Raw genomic sequence first — 21,285 nt, 5'->3', positions numbered from 1 at the left:
TTGCTGATTGAGTTGTAGAATAATCTAGCTTTATTCAAAGTAAGTACTCAACTTCCCCCCTCCCCTTTGGATCTGTACAGGGCAAAGTGTGCGGTCTTTGTGGAAATAACAATGGAGATCTAAAGGATGATTTCACCACGAGATATTCCTCACTAGCTGCTGGACCACTGGAATTCGGAAACAGCTGGAAAACAAGTCAAGAATGTTCAGACACCGTCACTCAAACATTCCCGTGTGACTCCAATCCTTACTGCAAAGCCTGGGCCGTACAGAAATGTGAGATCATCCGGGACGCCACCTTCAGAGATTGCCACAACAAGGTAGCACTGCTCTGATTGCCACAACAAGGTAGCAATTCCTCCAAGATTTTTCTCCCAGAAACCCACATGCTGTGATCTGCCTAGGTTGATCCCAATGCTTACTACGACGCGTGCATTGAAGAGGCCTGTGCGTGTGACATGGAAGGAAAGTACCTCGGCTTCTGTACGGCCGTCGCTATGTACGCAGAAGCGTGCAGTGCAGTTGGCGTCTGTGTCCCGTGGAGGAAACCGAATCTCTGTCGTAAGTAGTCAAAGGTTGTTGTTCTTCAAAATAGTAATTTGATAGGATTGTTTGAGTAGACCACCAATAGCTTTCATTTTTTTCTGTGAAACAGGTGTTCTTGCACCTAGAAAGGTTTAAAAATATGCTCATATATATTTTTAAGGAGAACCAAATTACCCATGTTAAAGAATATAGAACCTGGAGTAGAACTTCAAGTTCAGTTTTCATTTTCAAGGTTCTTGTATCCACAGGGAAGAAACATGGAATGCTAATAAAATATTCATACTTAGGTGAAAAACGAAGTATGTATTTACTTTTGTATACCCACATATCCTGAAATATTTACCTCAAATACTGTGTTTGGTTCAACATATGCTGCTTTGAAAACTTATATAGGGTCCTATTCACGATGAACTGCAAAGTGAATATAAATTGAATCTTCATCTATGCATGCAATAAATTTGTTATAGAAATTAGTTATCTCTTTTGATTCAAAAGGGAGATATTTTGAGACAAAAATAGTGAAATGAGAAGTGTTGAAATAGAAATCTCATTTTCCCCAATTTATTATACACATGACATCAAATGGCACCCTTGTTGCATCACTTGGGGATGAGATCTTGCACGTCCCAAAAATGTCATTTCCCCAGAGGTTTGTTTTTCCAATTAAAGTGTGAACATGAAAACCATGGACCAGACTAAGACCTAAGACATCTAAAAACGAGAAAAGTGCTTAATTTCCACCTCAAACTCACCTTTGTCTGTTATGGCAAAAAGAGAAATCACTATTTTGAATTAGACCTGCTTTCCTCTTCTCTTTATTTGCAAGCGATTTTAGCTTAGCAGGAACTGTAGAAACCACAGTCCAAGGAATTTGAATGAGACAGAATGCTAATTTGAATGAGACAGTCCAAGGAATTTGAATGAGACAGAATGCTGTCTTAAAAGGGAACACTATCTTAAAAAGTAATAAGAATTAGCTCTGCTTACTGTTAATAGTATCCTAAATCTTTCATTTAAATGTCTGCTTTGGAAAATGAAGGGTGAGAATTGCCACCTAGCGAGCAGGCATAATTGGGTCTGATTCCACCATAGCTGTCTACTGTGATTACTACAACGCACCTGGGGAATGTACCTGGCATTATGAACCCTGTGGGACGGTGACTGCAAAAACATGCAAGGATCGGGTCATCGGCCAGAAGTTTTCTGCACTTTTAGAAGGTAAGACAAATTTTAATAAGGGCTAGGAAGCAGGGCAAATGATATTTGTCTCTTAAAAACAGAGGATGTTGTCAATTTCTCCCACTTCACTATCTTATATTTTGTCATTTATATTGTGATATGTATAATCCTACATTAGAAGCATGTGATCTATCTAATGGAAGCAAGATCAAGAGTGAGACAAAAAAGAGTGAGAACAAGTGAGAGAGAAGGGGAGAGCGAAGTGCTGTGTTAAGCTTTTTACTTTCTGATAGACAGTGTAGGTTGCTGGAAAGCTGCATGTCATAGGAATCGAGCCCCAATAACTGTAGCCCATATTTCAGAGTAATTGCCCACCTTAGAATGATATCTTTCAGGAGAGAAGATTAATACAAGAAAATAGACGATGCAAAACCTTTCCAAGTTTCCTTGTGTTAAACTGTGGCTTTGGAATTTTTCAGAATATTTTATTCTAAGTCCTGTATCTTCATTTCCTCTCTCAGAATTAGAAATTTAGAACAGGCTACCCACCTTTTAAGACACAGATTTAACACAGTAATATTATGCTCAACATTGTGTCCATCACTATATCAGTAAATATTTTTATAAAGTTTAGGGAACATTTTGGGAAAAATTAAAGCATGCAACAATTTAAGCTTGTAGGCTGACTTTTCATTGCAGAAGCATCTGAATCCTTTTCTATTTCTTTATTTGCATTATGAGTACATTGTCTTGCTATTGTCTACTTCAGTTTAAGTAATGTAAAAATAGATATGGTCCTACTCATCTCATTGTGATTGTTAGGATCACTCTCTAAAATGAATACTACCTAGTCATATCAATGGCTGGTCATGGCTGATATACATGTAGACAGTATGATGTCATACAATATAATGTGGTGAGTTTCAGTAGAGATAAACTGTGGGTCAACTTAACATACAGGTTGTTATGCTAAATGCCCGGAGAGTGCACCTTACCTGGATGAAAACACAATGAAATGCGTCAGTTTATCTGAGTGCAGCTGTTTCTACAATGATGTCATACCAGCAGGAGGAGTTATCAAAGACAATTGTGGAAAAACATGGTATGCTTTCCGATAACTTTCCAATAAGCAATTCTACTTCCTGCATTTTCCATGTTGAGAGGCCAGGGAAGTAGCTGCTCCGTGGGAGATGAGAAAGGCGTTCTGCTTCCTTAGAGATTCCGTCTCAGAAACCCATAGAGGCAGTCCTACCCTGGCCTGCAGGGTTGCGCTGAGCGGTAATTGAGTGAGTGATTTATATGTGACATACTGGAACCTAGGGGGCGCTGTCAGGGAAGCAACTAGCTATAAGTTTGGGGGTTTGAACTCACCAGCTGCTCCAAAAGTCATTTGCTCTTGTAAACGTTTGGGAGGGCGGGGGGAGTAGGAGGGGAAAAATGAGGAGCTGATACCAAGGACTCAAGTAGAAAGCAAATCTTTTGAGAACGATGAGGGTAACAAATATACAATGGATGGATGTATGGATTGTGATAAGAGTTGTATGAGCCCCCAATAAAATGATTTTTAAAAAGTTTTCAAATTGGGAAACCATTATAGGGTTGCTGTGAGTTGGAATTGAATGGATGGTAGTGAATTTGGGATATGTATTAATGTGTGTGTGTGTGTGTGTGTGTGTGTGTGTGTGAGAGAGAGAGAGAGAGAGAGAGAGAGAGGAGATTGAGAGAATGTGTATGTGTGTACGAAGGAAAAGATAATAGAATTTTTCATGAGCTTTAAACAGTATGCACACACACATAATTTAACCTGGTCATTTCTGAATAAAGACAGTTTTAAAATTTCAGTTTATTTTAGTTATATAAGTTCTTTTGCATTTCAAAAAACCCACATATGAACAAATGACTTGCTCACACTTATATCTAAATAATGCAGAAAAAGGTAGACACTATACTATCGGTTTTGGATTAAACAAAGTTTTAATTCTATAAATAGAAGATGGCATTTGCATGCTTTCAAATGGCCATATGGAGTAAATACTAGAGATTTTACTAGAATAATGTGGACGTCAAAACCATCATGATTCAATTGGAAAATATAAGGACTAGCTTTATAACTTGCCTCCGAAATGGCTGACAAGAACAGTACAAACAGTATTGGAACTGAGAGCATTATGTGAAGGGAAAAAAATCTCTTTTATGGTTCTGCTTTGATTTTCACTGGAACAGTTTTTGTGTGTGATGAATATCCCTAGGGGTTGAATTTTAACCTCCATTTTGTTTTTATTTGGCTTTCAGCTATTGCATTGCAGGGGAATTGGAGTGCGGTGGTGAGTCCCCTCGTTTTGTTCTATGGTTCGGGGAAGATGAGCTAAAAAGCTGGGGGTCTTTTCAGAGCATTGCCGACACAAGAACCTGCTGCCCCCAGTCAACTCATAAGGATCCCAGCTCAGAGTAGACCAGCCCGCAAGTTTTCAGGGCAGCCACTCGCTGCACCTTCACACAGCCAATCGCTACACCTTCACACAGCCACTCGCTACACCTTCACACAGCCAATCGCTACACCTTCACACAGCCACTCGCTACACCTTCACACAGCCAATCGCTACACCTTCACACAGCCACTCGCTACACCTTCACACAGCCACTCGCTACACCTTCACACAGCCACTCGCTACACCTTCACACAGCCACTCGCTGCACCTTCACACAGCCACTCGCTACACCTTCACACAGCCACTCGCTACACCTTCACACAGCCACTCGCTGCACCTTCACACAGCCACTCGCTGCACCTTCACACAGCCACTCGCTACACCTTCACACAGCCACTCGCTACACCTTCACACAGCCACTCGCTACACCTTCACACAGCCACTCGCTACACCTTCACACAGCCACTTGCTACACCTGCCTCTCAAGAAGTAGCCGCTGGGTGCAAGTCAAAAACGGTGCTTCCTAACGAGTCAGACTTCTGTTCTTCTGAAAGGGACAAGACCATCTGAATGAGATTGTTTGGGGTATTTTCCAAATCTGTAGCTTTCAATAAGCAGCCTTGCTGGCCCAGTGGCTTACCCATTGGCCTGATGACTGCAAAGCCAGCAGTTCAAACCTACTGGTCGCTCCGTAGGAGAATGATAAGGCTAATCGATCCCTTAAAGATGTCCAGCCTCAGAAACCCAAAAGGCAGTTTTATTCTGTCCTACAGGGTCATTGTCAGTCAGAGTCCACGGCAGTGATGTTGGTGTTCATTAATTCTATCAATACCTTGCCAATGGCTGATTAACTGGGTAATGACAGATAGACCTCAGTAATGCTACTGCAGATTGATCCATACTATCTGTAGGTTCTGGGACCTATGGTTAGGCATCCATCTAAATAGTTTAATGGAGAGATGGAGTGGAAGGTGAGGAGCAGAACAGAAGGAAATCAAAAGAAATCACACGTATCTTTAAAATAAATCTCAGTGAATGTCAAAGAAATATATGTGCTTTTAGTTTAATATTAGAAATGATAAGTAAAATTAGAGACTGGTAGCACATAGACAACTTAAGACCTAGATTTGTTCAAGATTGTTCATTCTTATCAATAATAGTAACGTATGATTATTACAGAAATGAGTCCTACAAATTCAACATTTACAGGTAAAATCATTATTGTTTTACAAATATACTTATGGATGGGTGTTTGTGAATGTAATTATGTATAGTTAAACATGAATCCATATCAGTGCAGTTTATATTGGTAAACCTGTCAATATGAAACTTTGTAAAGTAAAATGTCAAAATGTTCTTTTAGTTCTTGAATTAAATTACAAATATGATTAGAACATACAAAAGATTTTCTGTAATAATTAGTTAAATATCACTAGCCAATGCTTCAAAATTGTAATAACCTCTTAATAATAATCAGAATATTGAAATTCAATAGAAAAATGTATTCTTTTGTAAAGATTATAATTTTAACATCATAACCATACCCAGGATGTATTAAATACATAGAAATACAACTATCAATTCCTTTTTCTATAATCGTGCATTAAAGTTATAGGATCATTTTAATTGTACTTTTTGAAGGATTCTATAAACAAAACACATTTTAATTTTAATTTGTGCAGTTTGGCTTATTAATAATAAAACATATACTTGGGTTTGCTGCAGAATATTTACACCTGTGTCAAGGGGACTAGTTCCTTTTGATTAGCATTTAGAGAGACATAAATGAGTACAGTCGATTAGTAAATCGAGGAACTGATACAAAGGGCTCAAGTAGAAAATGTTTTGAAAAGGATGATGGCAACATAAGTATAAATATGCTTGATACAATTGATGTATGGAATGTTATAAGAGCTGTAAGAGCACCCAGTAAAATGATTTATTTTAAAAAAAGAAAGCTTAGCTTTCCACAATGTGTTTAAAGTTACATAGACTCCTCTAGCGTGTTATTTATGTTTTAGTTAATACAAATATTGGCCATTTACCCTAAAATTAAGACACCACAAAGTCTTAAATGTAATTGCTTGGCCTATAAAGAGCTAGAATACAGTTCCTGTGATTAAAAGGCAAGAGCAGAAATGTTTTTTTTTGTGGTGGATATAAAGTAAATAAAAAATTTGTTATTTGTATGGAGTTAAGTGCAAAAAATTTTGTTATTTGATATCTGCACACAAGTTTAGCTTTAGTTTATGGCAACTGATTTCTTGAACTAAATACCACAGCAGAAATGACTGGAATAATTTATTTTCATAAATGTTTTTTCCTAAACAGTTTCTACTACAACTGTTACCTCGCTACTACCCACCAGACCAGGTAAAAAAGCTTCCCCTTCTCCTCTGCTTTTTTTTTTTAATGTGCTAAATTAGCAGCAAACTTATTTTGGAGATCATGCATTTTGGCCCTTTCTCAATTTTTTATAATATTTTATGTATTTCTTTTTCCTGAACATCCGTGCTATGTATCAGGATCTACATCTTATTGTAATATTAGCAAATATCTTTCCTGAAAAAGAGAAAATCTAAAAAGATAATTCTGCATCCTACTAGTTTGGAGAAATAGCTTCCCCCAAAATTTTACGTTCATTTTTTACACAATTTTTTTGGTGTGAATTGGGTGAAGGCTTTCCAAACAAATCAGTTTTCAATTAAACAATACACACATTAATTTCAGGCCCCAAAGTGTAACATCAAGTGTCCCAATTTCTCCTCATGTATCCACTTTCCACAGCTCTGCCTCTGCTAACACTTCTCAACTTTTTGTCGGGTAAATGCTGCCCTTCGGGTCTCACTTGGCAGAACCCCATCTTAGATGCCCACACTGCCCTCTTGTGACTATTCCTCTCCTGGATCTATTGCTTGCCTTAAAGTTCAGCCGTGGAGTGAATTCATTTACAAACCTAAAAGGTGACCACCAAAGACCATGGTCTTAGGGATTCCATAAGTCTCTTGCTGATCAATAACCCTGATCATTTTAAGATTTAGAGCTGTGTTCCATGTATTTCTCTTACTCAATCTAGTAACTTCTAGAGGAGTTGGTAGTGGCACAGTCTGAATTCTCTGGTCTCAGTGGCATGGAGATTGATGTTTGTTGCGTGCTTTATTAGTCCAGGGGACGAATTGTTTCCATGCATCATTCCTTTTCTTCAGTCTCCTCTCCCCCACGTGAGAGACCAATAGCTGCACCTTTGGTGCCCACTCACAGAGACCTCAGTCACTACCTACCCATGTCACACATTGTCTCGTGGATTCAGTGATGCCTGTTGATCTTGGTTCCCCGTGTCCCCTGAGATAATGGCATTGTCTCTGTTAAAATTCATAAATAGGATTCACATGTTCTCTTTTAATGGTATTGTGATCATTGTAATGGAAATAGCAACTACTAAGGTACAAAGTGCACACAATTGCATGCATATCTGTAATGAAATGTAACTGTTGTCTGTGTATATTTTTATTGTAGAGATTTACAAGCACATCTGAATACTCCCTAACATTATATTTAATACCATTTTCATAATTGTTTCCATTTTTTTGGTCTTGTTGATATAGCAATTACACTGGTCACCAGTGTCCCTGGAACAGGTAAGCCATCATCTCTAACCACAATTTAGTCAACAGGGGATTTGAAACAATGCAAAATCTTTCCAAGTTTTATGTTGCCTTTCTAGTTTTTGACTATTAGAGGAAAACTTTTGGGGGAAAATCTTATATAAAATGATATATTTCTGACCCTTTAAAGCATTAATTTTTTAACCTCTTTGATCATATTTCTAAGAAATATTAAATTTAACCTGAAACATTAATTTCAACTAATTTTACATATGACTATAGATGTTCTCAGTAGCATCACTTTCCTTCTCCAGAAAAATTAAATTTTTCATTGTTTTCTGAAATTCAGCGGCGTCCATTTCAGGATTCACAACGGCAAGCAGTAAAGCAATAGGTAGGTGATTTAGAAAACCGATGGATACTCATGAAAGATTTAAAGTATATTAAAACTATGCAAACCTAGAATAACTGATCTACAGAATCAATCACAATTTGATGATGCAGTTTAAATACTTGTGTATTAGTTTTCCCTCCGATCTCCCAGTGTTGAGTCTTTACCTGAGCATTATAATTCCTTGAGCAGATTGGCGTCTTAAGCATAAAAAATCTGAGTAGAGAGGAGCATGCAGAGCAGCGGGAGCTGACAGCTTGGCGCTTGCCTCCATGCATTATTCTCTGGTGGAGGTAAACTCGTCCTCGTTTTAAACAAATTAAAAACTTACAGCAAGCCAATATTTGCTTCGTTCAATATAGGACTCTTTTCCGTAATTTGAAATGTCATTTCTTCATAGAGCCTACTCATTTCAGAAAAAAGATTGATTGAGTTTACTCTCCAAATAGGCATTATTCGGCGCCGTATACACTTTCCAATACTCGGGAGAGCTTTTATTTTGCCCTCTTGGGTTTGTGACCTTCTCAAGTTCTAAATGATAAGTTGCTGATGGCACAGACCATGCTTTGCCATCCTCGTATTCCCAATTATACCTCACGCCAAGGTACGTAAGAGTTAATATTCAGGGACTAGTTTGTGGATTTTATACATGACACTTATTTGTCCTTGTTGAAAATTTATAACTCAGGTTTGTTTTACTTTGGGCAAAGAGTTTACATGAAAATTAGACTGTTATTGAGATATTACTGATAAATTTGACAGTTCATTTATGTTACTCAGTGGAGCAAATATGCCTCCTCTTGAATAAAAAATATAGAATGAAACCAAGATCATTGTGGATTGTAAATTTATATAATGTTATAAATATATGTATTTATATATTATATTTCATATTATGACTATAATTTGGGGTGCCTTTTATAAATGTTAGTTTATCTGACTCATTTGGTATTGAATATGATACATATGTTTAACACTCAAGTATGTATCATACAGTCATACCCATCTTAGGATATAATATCATTAAAAGATGTTCCAGAAAAATGTTTATCTTTCCATCAAACTTTCTCTTAAGTTACATATTATTAGCAATATTGACACTACTAGATCTTTTAAACTTTTAAAAAGCATTTAAAATCTTTAATAAGACCTCTGGAACATGTTTCTTTATTCCTTAGCTAATTGTACATTCATTTTCCAAAATCCATAAGAACTTCATCTAAATAGTTCCTCATCTGAATTGCTTCATACATACTGTAAATAATCTTGTTGTTACATGTTACCACAGGGACTGAATTACTCATTCTTAGCTTGAATCTGATTCTAAGGTGATAAATTATTTTCAGCTATATAGTTGTTCTTTAGTTAAAATAAAATAATTTAATTATTATGTTTTTAAAATTTTACTATTTCAATAAATAAAATTACCTCTGTTGATTTAATGAATTTCATAGATGTTCATGACTATAATAAGTAATTCACATACATACTTTGTGATTTTTTTCAATACATTGATGATATATATATCCTATATCATCACAGATACTCAGTCAGTTTACTTTTTCAGTTGATATATTTTTTAATTCAGTGTTTATTCATTCTTTTTCCAAGCATTGAGTTTTATACTTAATAAAGTAATTTGATTTTACCCATGTTTTATATTGAAGAAAGAAACTTTTCTTATAAAATGTAATATGACAAATAGTTTATCTACCAAGGTCTTTGTGAGCAACTGATGATGTTTTAGATGTTAAATGCTATACTAAGGGAAAAACCACCCTCACCCCCAAAGCTCGCTAAAAGTATCTTCACCACGCTCTTGTCAGGTGTCATTGAGTCAGTTCCTACTTCCAGAAACACTGATTCCAACAGAACAAAATACTGCCTGATCCAGGGTCCTGCGCACGATCGCTCCTGTGTTTGAGTCACTGTGTCACCCCACCTAATTGAAAGGCTCCCACTTTTTTACTGATCCTCCACTTTACTGAGCATAATGGCCTTCCGCAAGGATTGGTCCCTCTTGATAACATGGCCAAAGAACACAGGATGAAGTCTCACCCTTCTGAATTCTCAGCAGGATTCTGGCTCTCCTTTTTCCAAGTTGGATTCACTTGTTCTTCTGGCAGTCCATATGACATTTAATATTCTGAACCAACACCATACTTTAAAGTTATCACCACCACAGAATTTTTAAATTTATGACTTTAATGTAAAGTTGAATTATAGGGAAAATTACCTAGGGTGGTGTCTTATCCCTTGAGTCCATTCAGTTTTTTTTAATGATTTCTTGTAGTCTTCCTTATTATATCAATGTTTTATTTAATTTTATGGAAATTCTAATAGACATTTCAAGTAATATAAGTATACTATTAATCATTTTCTAAAGTGTTCTCCTAGTTTAGTTCCAGATTGCATGATATGCTAACTATATTCTTTACTGAAGATTTACTACATTTTAACCTTTATATTTAACTAGGAAAAGGTTTTCATTTAATATCTCATTTAATTTTCAACTATCCTTTGATTAACTACTTTTATATTCTATGGCTTCTCCTCATTCCTCTTCATATTATAAACAAGTAGAGACCAAGAGAATTTCAATAACAATTTAAAGGTAACAAGGATTAGAAGGAAGCTGAATGATCTGGCATGGTATGGGGGAAAAATCAATTTTTATCTCTTTGTTAACCAAGAAGAAATTCAGAAAACATAGGCATAATTTATTAATCCTCTCCTAATATTTTCAAAATAAAACAACAACAGTGGTATCAAATATATTTTCATATTAAATTGGCAAATTAAGGCACAAATTGTTTGCTTAAAGTAAATATAATCAATCTCAGTATTGAAAAAAATATTAAAATGACTAGTTCTCTATACATTACCAGCATTCATTAAAGATGGACTTGTAGCTATAGCAAGCTAAGTAGCCTCCTTCTAGGTAAAAATTGTCATATAGAAAAATTCTATTGATTTATTACATTTTAATTTTAAATTAATGAAGTGGGAAGACTTGGTTTAATTCCGAGTTCTTCACCTACTAGTCCATATCTAATTTTTAGAACATACATAAAAGGATGCAATTGAAAAATTATTTAACTAAATAATTAACTCTATCACTTCCAGTATTAGGCTTGAAACATTCGGAATAAAGTATCACATTTTGGAATTTTCACAATCATAAGAGATAGAATATTCATATATTTTTGACTGAGTAAAATAATATATATAAAATAAGGAGAGTAGTCAAAAGAATCTTATAAAATATTAAATGTGTATATATAAAATTTCCCAAAGAAGAAAGTCAAATTTATTGTTATTAAATTCCATCTTCCATGTAAGAAATGAAACATTTCATGTTAAGACACACCAAAATATATGTATTTTCCTTTTTTAACTCTTTTTTTAACTAAATTTATCTAAGCACTGCAAATACAAATAAAATGGCTTTACATGGTTGCTTAAATGAAATCTTCCTGCTTGTGTACAGCAGTTGCCTTGCCTAAATTGCAGCCTTAAAAATCACATTCCATTTATTTTACTGACATCTGTAGTTTAAAAATTGAAGAGTATTTGGCAAATAGTGACAAATTTATAACTAGAAAATGAATTTTTGTTTTTACATTATCTAGTAGATTTTGTTAGATCAGCAATGAGAAAAACAGATCCTAAAGAGTTCAGTCATCACCACTAGCAATGTGTCATGTTTCTTACTAAACCAAGTACCCATCAATTAAAAATATTACAGTAGAGATTCAAAATGGAAAGATTAATATTTTCATATACAATATAGCCAAGAGGTCACCTCGTTTGGAATATGTATTGCCTCTCCATGAATTGATTTTAAGGAACTGCTTTCCTAGACAGCGCCAGCATGACAATCCATTTCACTAAGAGATGGTTCATACTTCAGTGTTCTAAGCACGATTTCATTTTATATAGTCAATAATTTCTTATGACTCCAACCAATATGGTAAATGAGGTAATTTCATTTAGTCAACACTTTCCTGGCTTTATTTTCTTTTCTGTCTTAAAATAAATCAATTTGGTTTTAAAAATCTTGAGCACATAGGTGAGATTTCTATTTAAAAAAGGAAACAGAACAAGAGGTGGGAGATGTTTTGTTGCCGCTAACTTGTATCCTAGTTTGGATACTTTTGGAAAAGTGCTACATCAAATACTTCTCTGGGTCAAGCACTAACATGAACTCATTCTTTCATTCATTTCCCTTTAAAGGATTAGGGAAACTATGTTAAAGTTATAGTCCATAAATTCAAATGGCCCTCTCCCAGAGGATTGAAACCAACAGGTCCCCTGAAAAAAAATCATTAATAATGATATGTTTAATTTAACATTCAAATGGTAAGCTTGGATAGAAGTTAAAGTATAATTTCTGTATTGCATACATATTAACTTAAACTCCCAGTTGCTGTAAATAGGACAGTGCTAACGTATACTTTGAGGAACTTAGAAAAACGTTACAGAAAACCAACAAGACAAGGGAATCGATATGAAAACTAATACATCTAGTTGAAATTGTGTCAAAATTTTCATTTTACTTGGATTCACAATCAACACTCATGGAAGCAGCAGTCAAGAAATCAAAGGTATTGCATTGTGCAAACCCACTGTAAGAAGCCTTCATGTCTTAATGAACCGAGATGTCACCTGAGGATTAAGGTGTGCTGAACTCAAGCCATGATATTGTCAATTAGCTCGTGTGCATGTGAAAACTGGATATGGAATAACGAAGACTTATAAAAAGATGCATTTGAATTATGGTCTTGGTGAAGAACATTGAAAGAATCACAGACTGGTAGAAGGATGAACAAATATGTCTTGCGGGATGGATCACCAGAATGCTCCTTGGCAGCGGGAAAGCTGAGGCTTCGTTACAATACTTTAGCTGTATTGTCAGGAGGCACAAGTCCCTGGAAAAGGACATCATGCTTGGTAGAGTAGAGGGTCAGTGAAAAGGAGGAAGACCCTTCCTGATCAGGGCTAACGCGGTGGCTTCAACAATAGGCTCAAGCATAACAACCCATTCTGGCAAGGATGCTGCAGGCCTGCGCAGGGTTGGGCATAGGGCAGCTCTGAGCTGTGCTGTGAGTTGGAGCTGACCAGATGATGCCTGACAACCATCAGACAATAGATGCTCTCAAAGGGCTAGCTAAGTACTCTGAGAGCTGCTTAATTAACAAGTGTATATGACAGCAAGGTGATTCTTCTAATAAGATTCCAGTTTTAGAATAAAAGATATAAAAGATATATGTAATTATGGATTTCCCCCTTTGGGTTGACAGATCTTAAAACAGGGTACTGTTCTAAGTATTCTGTGGACAGAAATGAACTTTGGGATAGGGTCTAAGTATGCAACGCATATGATCCCCTTTAATATCCAGTATTTTTCCCAATTAGCAAATGAGGAAACGAAGGCACAGAAGGTTAAATAACATGTCCTGGGTTACTTGTTGACAGGTGGCAGGTGAAGATCAAAATCTCGGCCATCCTTTTCTTGAACCCAGTGTTAATGGTTCTGTGCTTTGATGTTTATGAAAGATAATAAAGTAGCACTCAAGTCAAAAACTGAATTTAAGTCCGTAATTGAAGTAACAATATAGAATTGTAGATTCCAGTTTTGATTGGGATTTGTGTTAAAATTGTTTGCAGGTATACTTCAGAGATACGGTCAATTTGGCCCCAGACCACTCAAGAAAGGATTTTGTGCAAACATTTGTTTCCCAAGTGCATATACATGTTATTTTGCCCTACCCTGAAGTCTATTGAGGGCACTCTGGTGATGCTGTGAGTTAGGCACTGGGCTGCTAAGTACTAGCTGGGTGGTGAAAGCCCACCAGCTTCTCCTTCCTAGAGAGAAAGATCAGGTTATTGCACTCATAAAAATGTACAGACTTGGAAACCCTTTGGAGGTTCTCCATGAGTTAGACTAGACTTGATGGCAGTGGGTTTTGTTGGCTATTAAGAATGCAATAGCATTATGAAAATGTTGATATATTGTGACAAAGTGACCTGGAGACACAAAATGAGCACATGTTGTTGGAAAATGGTGCTGATGCAGTTGCCATTTATGAGCCTTCAATTTGAAAGAAATCACGTGCAAAGCAAATCCCTACTGCCCAACCAAGTGTCATTAAGCTAACCCCACCCCAACTCATTCATTGTAACCCAATTGGTCAGAGTAAAATTGCTCCCTAGGGTTTCTGAGTCTATAAGTCTTCATGGGAGCAGAAAACCTCATCTTTCTCCCAAAGAACTACTGGTGAGTTTGAACTGCTGCCCTTGTGGTTAGCAGCCCGATGCCTGTGTCATCGTGTCTCTTTAAAGCACAGTAAAGCAAAGCACAGTACAGCACACACAACACAGTTCAGCAAGGTGTGTAATTAGTACGTTTCCTTTAAAATTGAAATTTTTTCATCAAATATATATACTAATTCAAGTAATAAAAATATGTTTATGTGACATAGCTATGATACATTAAATGCAATCTTTCCTTTTCTAAAAACTAAAATCTCAGAATAGGTTATATATCACTTTTATATACTGTTTTCTTTACTATATGAGCACCAATCAGGCAGAGATTGATGACATTGGATTATTATTGTGAGGCAGCTGAGTCTAATCGGCTGTTGAAATCAGTAAAATAAGAACTTGATTCCCCTCTCTTCAACTTTTTAGATGAATGGCTCTAGTCTCTCCCACACCCTGTGAGTTTGTTTCCTCATCTGTTAAATGGGAAAAATAATATCTACCTCCCAGGATCTCAAAAAAAAGAGAAGCAAATAAGCTGGTACAGTGTAGGAGCACCTAGTACTCAGCAAAGTAAGCTTGATTATCATCAAAAACTTTATAAAGAATTATTTATTATACAAATTTATGTCAATTTTAGCAAAGAAATGTTTTTTTCTGTAATTAACCAGAAACATACTGCTTCCTGAATTAAAGCCAATTCTATAGATTTTCATTTTTCTTCAGAAGTAACATATTTTGCAGAAGCTGTACGTTTTGTACTACCAAGCTTGATGTTTATAAGAGGAAAAATTATGGACACTCTATCAACTTCATTTTCTTTCAGACATGCACATTAAGTAAAATTATGCCTCTGAAGGGAAATGGAAACATATTTTTCTTATTAATTAAATCAATTCTTACACTACTTAGAAAAACATTAAATGGAAGCAAGCAAATTAAGTTGGAGATTTATTTTAAATATTAAAATTATGCTGAGGTGAAAAGTAAATGAATACAGTCACTTAGGAAATGTGTGAGGGTGGAGATAGTGCGCAGAGCCATTTATATGTCAGCAAAGGTAGCTCTTCTTATGAACCTTCTTGTTTGACACCGAGGGAAACTGCTCTCGGGCAGTTCACAAAATCGTCTTCTTGCAACATGTCTGCGCATTGCCAAGTAGTGGACAGAGTAACGGAATCTGTAAGGGCTATGATGCCACCATTCATGCGAACAGTGATGGTTTATCTGTACATTTGGTAAAATAAGCCATGAAACAAAAGTGGATTCTCATTTATTGCTGCTAGTAAAGGCTTATCCCTACTTTTATTGCCTGTATCAACAATTTCAGACTTACATCTTCCGAAGTTCATTCGTGGAAAAAGGGAGCTATATCATACTAGCCCAACTGGTATGTACACCAATCTGTGACAAGTTCAGATCCCTCTCATGGCCCTGATAAAAGACGGGTTCTGCCGACCTTCTTTGGCATCTCTGGCACTCTTCGCCACAGCCATGGCGAGGCGGTCCATGAGCCCATTCCCTTGTGCATGTCCCGTATAGCAAGACATATTCCCCTGTGCATGACCTGTATAGCAAGACAGGCACTCCTACCTATGCTCTGCCTCTGTGTTCCTCTGAACCCTGTGCTGATCAGAATGGCGGTGAGGATTCTGTTCGACTTTATATAGTAATCATGCTTTTCATTAAAGAAAATGCTCAAATTGGTTTTTCTTAAAGGTTAAACCTGCTCTGGGAAATTGAGTTTGTACAAAAATGCCCTGCAGTAGTCAGATCCGCCTGGTACCGTCATCATAACTGTGATGGCCGTTACATGGCACTCTGTCAGTGCCCCTGCGACTGCAGCAGCGCGCCCAGTTCCCCTATGCATCAGGAGAGAGGAGAGCAAGATCTGAGTGGGTTTGTTGGTAGAGTTGGCTTAGGCAGAACTTTGATCATTCATTTCAATTGGACTTGGATACTATGGAGAATATTCTATTGAACTTTAGCACTGATTTTTGAACCTCAAAAATTATTTCACATATATAATATACCCATTTCAAGTTATTAGAAGAGATATCATAGTTTATTATGTAGTTGGTGTTATATTCTAATTTCTTAGATTATAAAGAAGGGTAAGCTTGGGGCTGCTCGACCAGAATGTGGACAGTTCGAATCTACCATCTGCTTCCTAGGAGAGAGCTGTGGCGGCCTGCTCTGTAAAGCTTTACAGTCTCAGAAAAACCGTGAAGCAGCTCGACTTGGTCCTATAGGATTGCTATGCATTGGAATCAATGCAATGGTCCTGGATTAATGCTTCTAAATGCAGACACTCTGGGGTATATGGTGTCTCCCACAGAGGAAGCGTGATTGAAGTAGCAATCTGGTTTCCAGGACTCAGAGTGGTGCCGTGGGCTGGGCATTGGTCTGCTCTCATGAGATCAGTAGTTCTGCTCACCGGCCACTCCACAGGAAACAAAGAAAGCTGTCTGCTCCCATAGAGATTTAGTCTTGGAAACTCCATCCAGGCTCACCGTGAGTCTGAGCCCACTTGGTGGCTGTGGGCTTGTTTGGGTTTTATAATTACCTGCTAGAGGAGCATCCATGGCCCAGTGGTTACGCGCTCTGCTAACTGAAAGGTCGGATGTTGAAACCCACCCAATGGCTCTGGGCAAGAACAGGCGAGACTCCATGTGCATAAAGATGACAGCCTGGAAAAGTCCATGGGGGCAGTTCTACTCATATGGGTCACTATGAATCCTAATGGACTTTATAGCATCTACCAACAGTTATGCGCTAGTCACTCGGATACACATTGCAGATATAAAGGTGGGTTAAAATGCTCCCCACCTTCACAGAGCCTGTAGTCTAGTGGAAGAGATGGCTGTCAATTAAGTTATTATTGCAACAAATGGAAATGTGTCAATAACCAACCTAACCAAACCCTTTATCGTGGAGTTAATTCTGACTCATAGCAATCCTACAGGACAGTGTAGAACTAACTGCCTGTTGGATTTCTGAGACTGTAAATCTTGAAGGGATCATAAAGCCTCATCCTTTCTCATGAAGAGTGGCTGGTAGGCTCAAACGACTGACCTTGCAGTTAGCAGCCCAACTCATAGCCCACTATGCCATGAGGGCTCCTTGAATCAATGACCATCCCACATCCCCTAAAAAATACCCAAACTCACTGCTATCGAGTTGATGCCTACTCATAGCGCCCCTACCGGACAGAGTGGAACTGCCAGTGAGAGTTTCCGAGACGTTTACTGTTAACTGGAGTAGAAAGCCCTGTCTTTCTCCAGAGGAAAGGCTGGTGGTTTCAAACTGCTGACCTTGCCTATCATAGCCCAACACTCATCTCTAGGCAAGCAGGGTTTCTCTGCATCAGTGACAAGAGCTGCCAAATGTTTAAGGTGGGAATGTTGTAACGGGGGTTGATGAAGACAGAGAGGTCAGGAAAGCTAAAGAAAAATGATTGAGCTGAGTGGGGATCCATGAAGGTTTCATTCACTAGAAGGGGAGAGAAGGTGTTGGAGGGGCAGGGAGTTGCATAGCAAAGATCTTCTGGTGGGAGGGAAAAACAAATGGGGAGAACGGAAAGATCCAATGTGGACAAAAAGTGAGGATCAACTAGATGAGATGAGAACGTGCCTTCTTCTTCTCATTACGAAACGATAACATTGCCAAGTGATCGTACCATAAAATAAACAGTAGGATTCCATGGATTTTTCTATGAAAATGAAAGCTGCAAGTCAGAAAATACCTGGACAGTTATTATTTATGGAAACCAGAAATTAAGATCGGCCTCTTTTTACCCTCACAGATGCCTTTAACAGGCAGTTAACAAACTCCTATCATATTCATGGCAATGTGGTAAACGATGGGAATACAAGATGAACAACATGGCCCCCACTTTCAGGAGTTTACAACAACTCTGCTATATAATATCATAAAACATGTCTCAAAAATGTTTCCTTTCTCCACTACTGAACCTTTGTAGACTAGTTCCTACTTAGTAGAAAAATATCAAATTACAGACCACTAGAAGCAAGGGGAAGTTAAAGAAAATATTAACTGTGAAAGTAGATTGAGTCCATTGACTTTTCTGTCACTGTTGATAGACATTTATTTTGATTTCTCTTTAGTAGAATTCAGCATATACCCATATATGCATTTGGGAAGTAAAGTATAAGGTTACCATTAAAAATGAACTTTAATTTTAAAATTTAATAGTGACAAGAAATGTATCACAAACATTTCTTACTGTAAATTACTCAGTGAGAAATCTTCCTAGCATTTTTCTTCCAAGGTTATAGAAATTCAAGCCATTTCTCTTTTCTCATTAGGAACAACTCTAAGTCTTCTCCCAGAACCTATAACTACAGGTCAGTATATTTATTATGTGACTTTATATGTAAAAGAAAAATACCAAAAAGAATGAATCAGTACTCAGTTTCAGGGTTTTAAAAAGAAGAGTTTAGAGGGTTTAACTTTTCAAAAAATATTTCACCTGTGTGTACTAGGCATTTTCACCTGGTTTAAAATATTTTTACATATATCAATTTGGTTTTGACCAAATGTATTGACTAACTGCATTATTGTTTTAGTTGAATTTTATTTGTTATTATTTAGTATTATTTTTTTTACATTTTTGGGGATTTAAGTGCAGGTTTACAGAGTAGATCATAAGTTTTATATGTAAGTTATTGATTGAGATTAGATTATACGAGGGTGTACCAAGAAGTTTTTTTGGGGGGAAGGAATTGAAAGATAATAGAATCATTTCACTAACTCTTTGAAGTCTCCTCATATATAAGAGCAGTTAACTAGCATATACTTACACAAACATACACATGTGAACTCCTTGTGGCAAAGTGATTAAGTGCTCAGTTGCTAAGAATCAGCCTTTCCATGAAGAACGTTTTGGAAATCACTTTCCATAAAGAAACCTTATTGGGAAATTCGACTCTATCCTGAAAGCTCACTATCAGTTAGAACAGAGTCAGCTGCAGTAAGTATTTTGAATTTAAGTGGGTAAAAGAAAGATTCTGTATACTTCTAGAAAGACTTACAATCTTAGAACCCCCCAGGGACAGTTCTACCCTGTCCTATAGGATTGCTATAAGTCAGAATTCTACTTGATTGCAGTGAATTGGATATGTTTGTTTTTTGGTATTTGAGAGAAAAGTAAAGTTGGAATTTTGCTTTGAAATATTAATCTGATGATTATATGAAGAAGAAAAAAATAGAATGAAGTGATATTGCAAGCTTCAGAGAAGACTTGATGCAGATGGATGATTATGGAGATGAAGGGATCAGATAGCCTAGGAGGTAACCTGAGTCAGTAACATGATTTACTGGGAGAACCAGGGTCAAGTCTTTCATTACTACTTCTAGTCTTTTCTTTTGCCTGGCTCGGTGGAATCATTGATAGCACCCAATACTGGGGTAAAAACACCTTGCTTCAGCAGGCAGTGAAGTAACAACATCTGCAGGAAGGTCAATAAACATAATGTGATATCACGGTGCCAATGTATTGGCAACATAGTAGACAGACATAAAGAGAATGAGGATCAAGTTCACATTCTGGGATCCATCAACAGAGTGTTTATTTACCTTTTTCTAATTAAAATGAATCTAACAACTGAGCTATCACCTGGCATGACAACTGGATCCAGAAGCAGCAGTACCCATGGAGAAGCAGACACTGTAGCTATAGTTCCCCCAAATCACTCAAAGCAGACATGACATTTTGGAGTTTGCAAACAAGCTCTCTGAGAGCAGTTTGAGACTTAAACTGAAGGTTAAGTGTCAACAAACACTATATTTTCTATGAAGGGAGAGAGATGATAGGGACAGGGGGTTGCCCTCCAAACTCTTATGAAACTTCTAATCCTTTACATCCAGGCAGACACAGATTACCTTAGTGATAATTCCATGGTTTTCAGAGACCTTGGGAGCCTCTGCAGTTTCCACCAGCATCAGCCTGAGTCAGGCAGACAAGTAAAGGGGAAGCAGTGCGTGCTCATGGGCAAAGGGAATATTCACGGGTCCCTCCCCATTGGATTTCTACGTTAGCGCTGTGTAGGATGGGATGAAATATAAGTGGATGGGAGGTAGGGAGTTAAATGATAGGCTATTTCAAATGCCAAGGGAGAGGTATGAGCTAAATATTGCTTCATTGGTGACTACTTGTGCTTCCGGAACCCCAGGAGTCTGTAGATGTCCCCGCTACCAGGCCTGTGAAGCGGGAAGTGAAGGAGCTTCCTTTCCACTGGCTCCAACCATAAGAAATCACTCAGATCAGGAGGAAAGGGAAAAGACAGAGCTTGGTCAGGGACAAAATAGAATGTTTATGCCCTATCCTTCTTGTTTTTACCTGCCAGGAGAGTATGGGTTGGTGAGAATCAGAAGTAGACAAGTTGTAAAGAGCCTGATAATAGACTATTCATGCTAAGGGAGAGATATGAATGAGATAATGGTTACCAATTATTATAGTCTGATCACTAGAGTCTCACATGTGCTTATTAGACATCCATACTCCAAGGCTTCACCTATGCCAATTCCGATTCAGCCAGTGAGAGTGGAAGAGGGGCGGGTAGTGCAGGTAAAAATGTATCTCTATTGAACAAGCACACCTAGGTTTCTTTTGATTTGGTTTTGTTTTTAATCAGTCATTTTGTAAGGGAAAAATACTGGAGGGTAGGCACCAGAATACAGTTTTATGACCTACTATAAAGAGATCCTTTAGAGATAGAAAGTCACATGATGCCCTGAATTTACAAATGATCAAATCCTTATCCTTAATTTTTACAGGGACACCTGGATCATCAGCTGTTACACCTAAGGGACCAAGTGGATCCACTGGAGCACCCAGCAGTGAAGG

The 21,285-nt window shown here is 37.3% G+C and overlaps 1 protein-coding gene across 1 annotated transcript in view; it reads left to right on the top strand.

The window, feature by feature from the left end:
- MUC19 (mucin 19, oligomeric) overlaps positions 1-6,580 on the top strand; it is a 60,318-nt gene extending 53,738 nt beyond the window's left edge. Inside the window, exons 50-55 of the mRNA XM_075553313.1 lie at positions 81-320; positions 405-561; positions 1,639-1,764; positions 2,686-2,827; positions 4,018-4,049; positions 6,486-6,580. Of these exons, the coding sequence (XP_075409428.1) occupies positions 81-320; positions 405-561; positions 1,639-1,764; positions 2,686-2,827; positions 4,018-4,049; positions 6,486-6,580 (792 nt within the window). The remainder of the gene's footprint in view (positions 1-80; positions 321-404; positions 562-1,638; positions 1,765-2,685; positions 2,828-4,017; positions 4,050-6,485) is intronic.
- The last annotated feature ends 14,705 nt before the right edge of the window (positions 6,581-21,285 follow it).

Source organism: Tenrec ecaudatus, chromosome 6, assembly GCF_050624435.1.
Source record: "Tenrec ecaudatus isolate mTenEca1 chromosome 6, mTenEca1.hap1, whole genome shotgun sequence".
NCBI classification, from domain to species: domain Eukaryota; kingdom Metazoa; phylum Chordata; class Mammalia; order Afrosoricida; family Tenrecidae; genus Tenrec; species Tenrec ecaudatus.
This window is presented reverse-complemented; position numbering and strand designations above follow the sequence as displayed.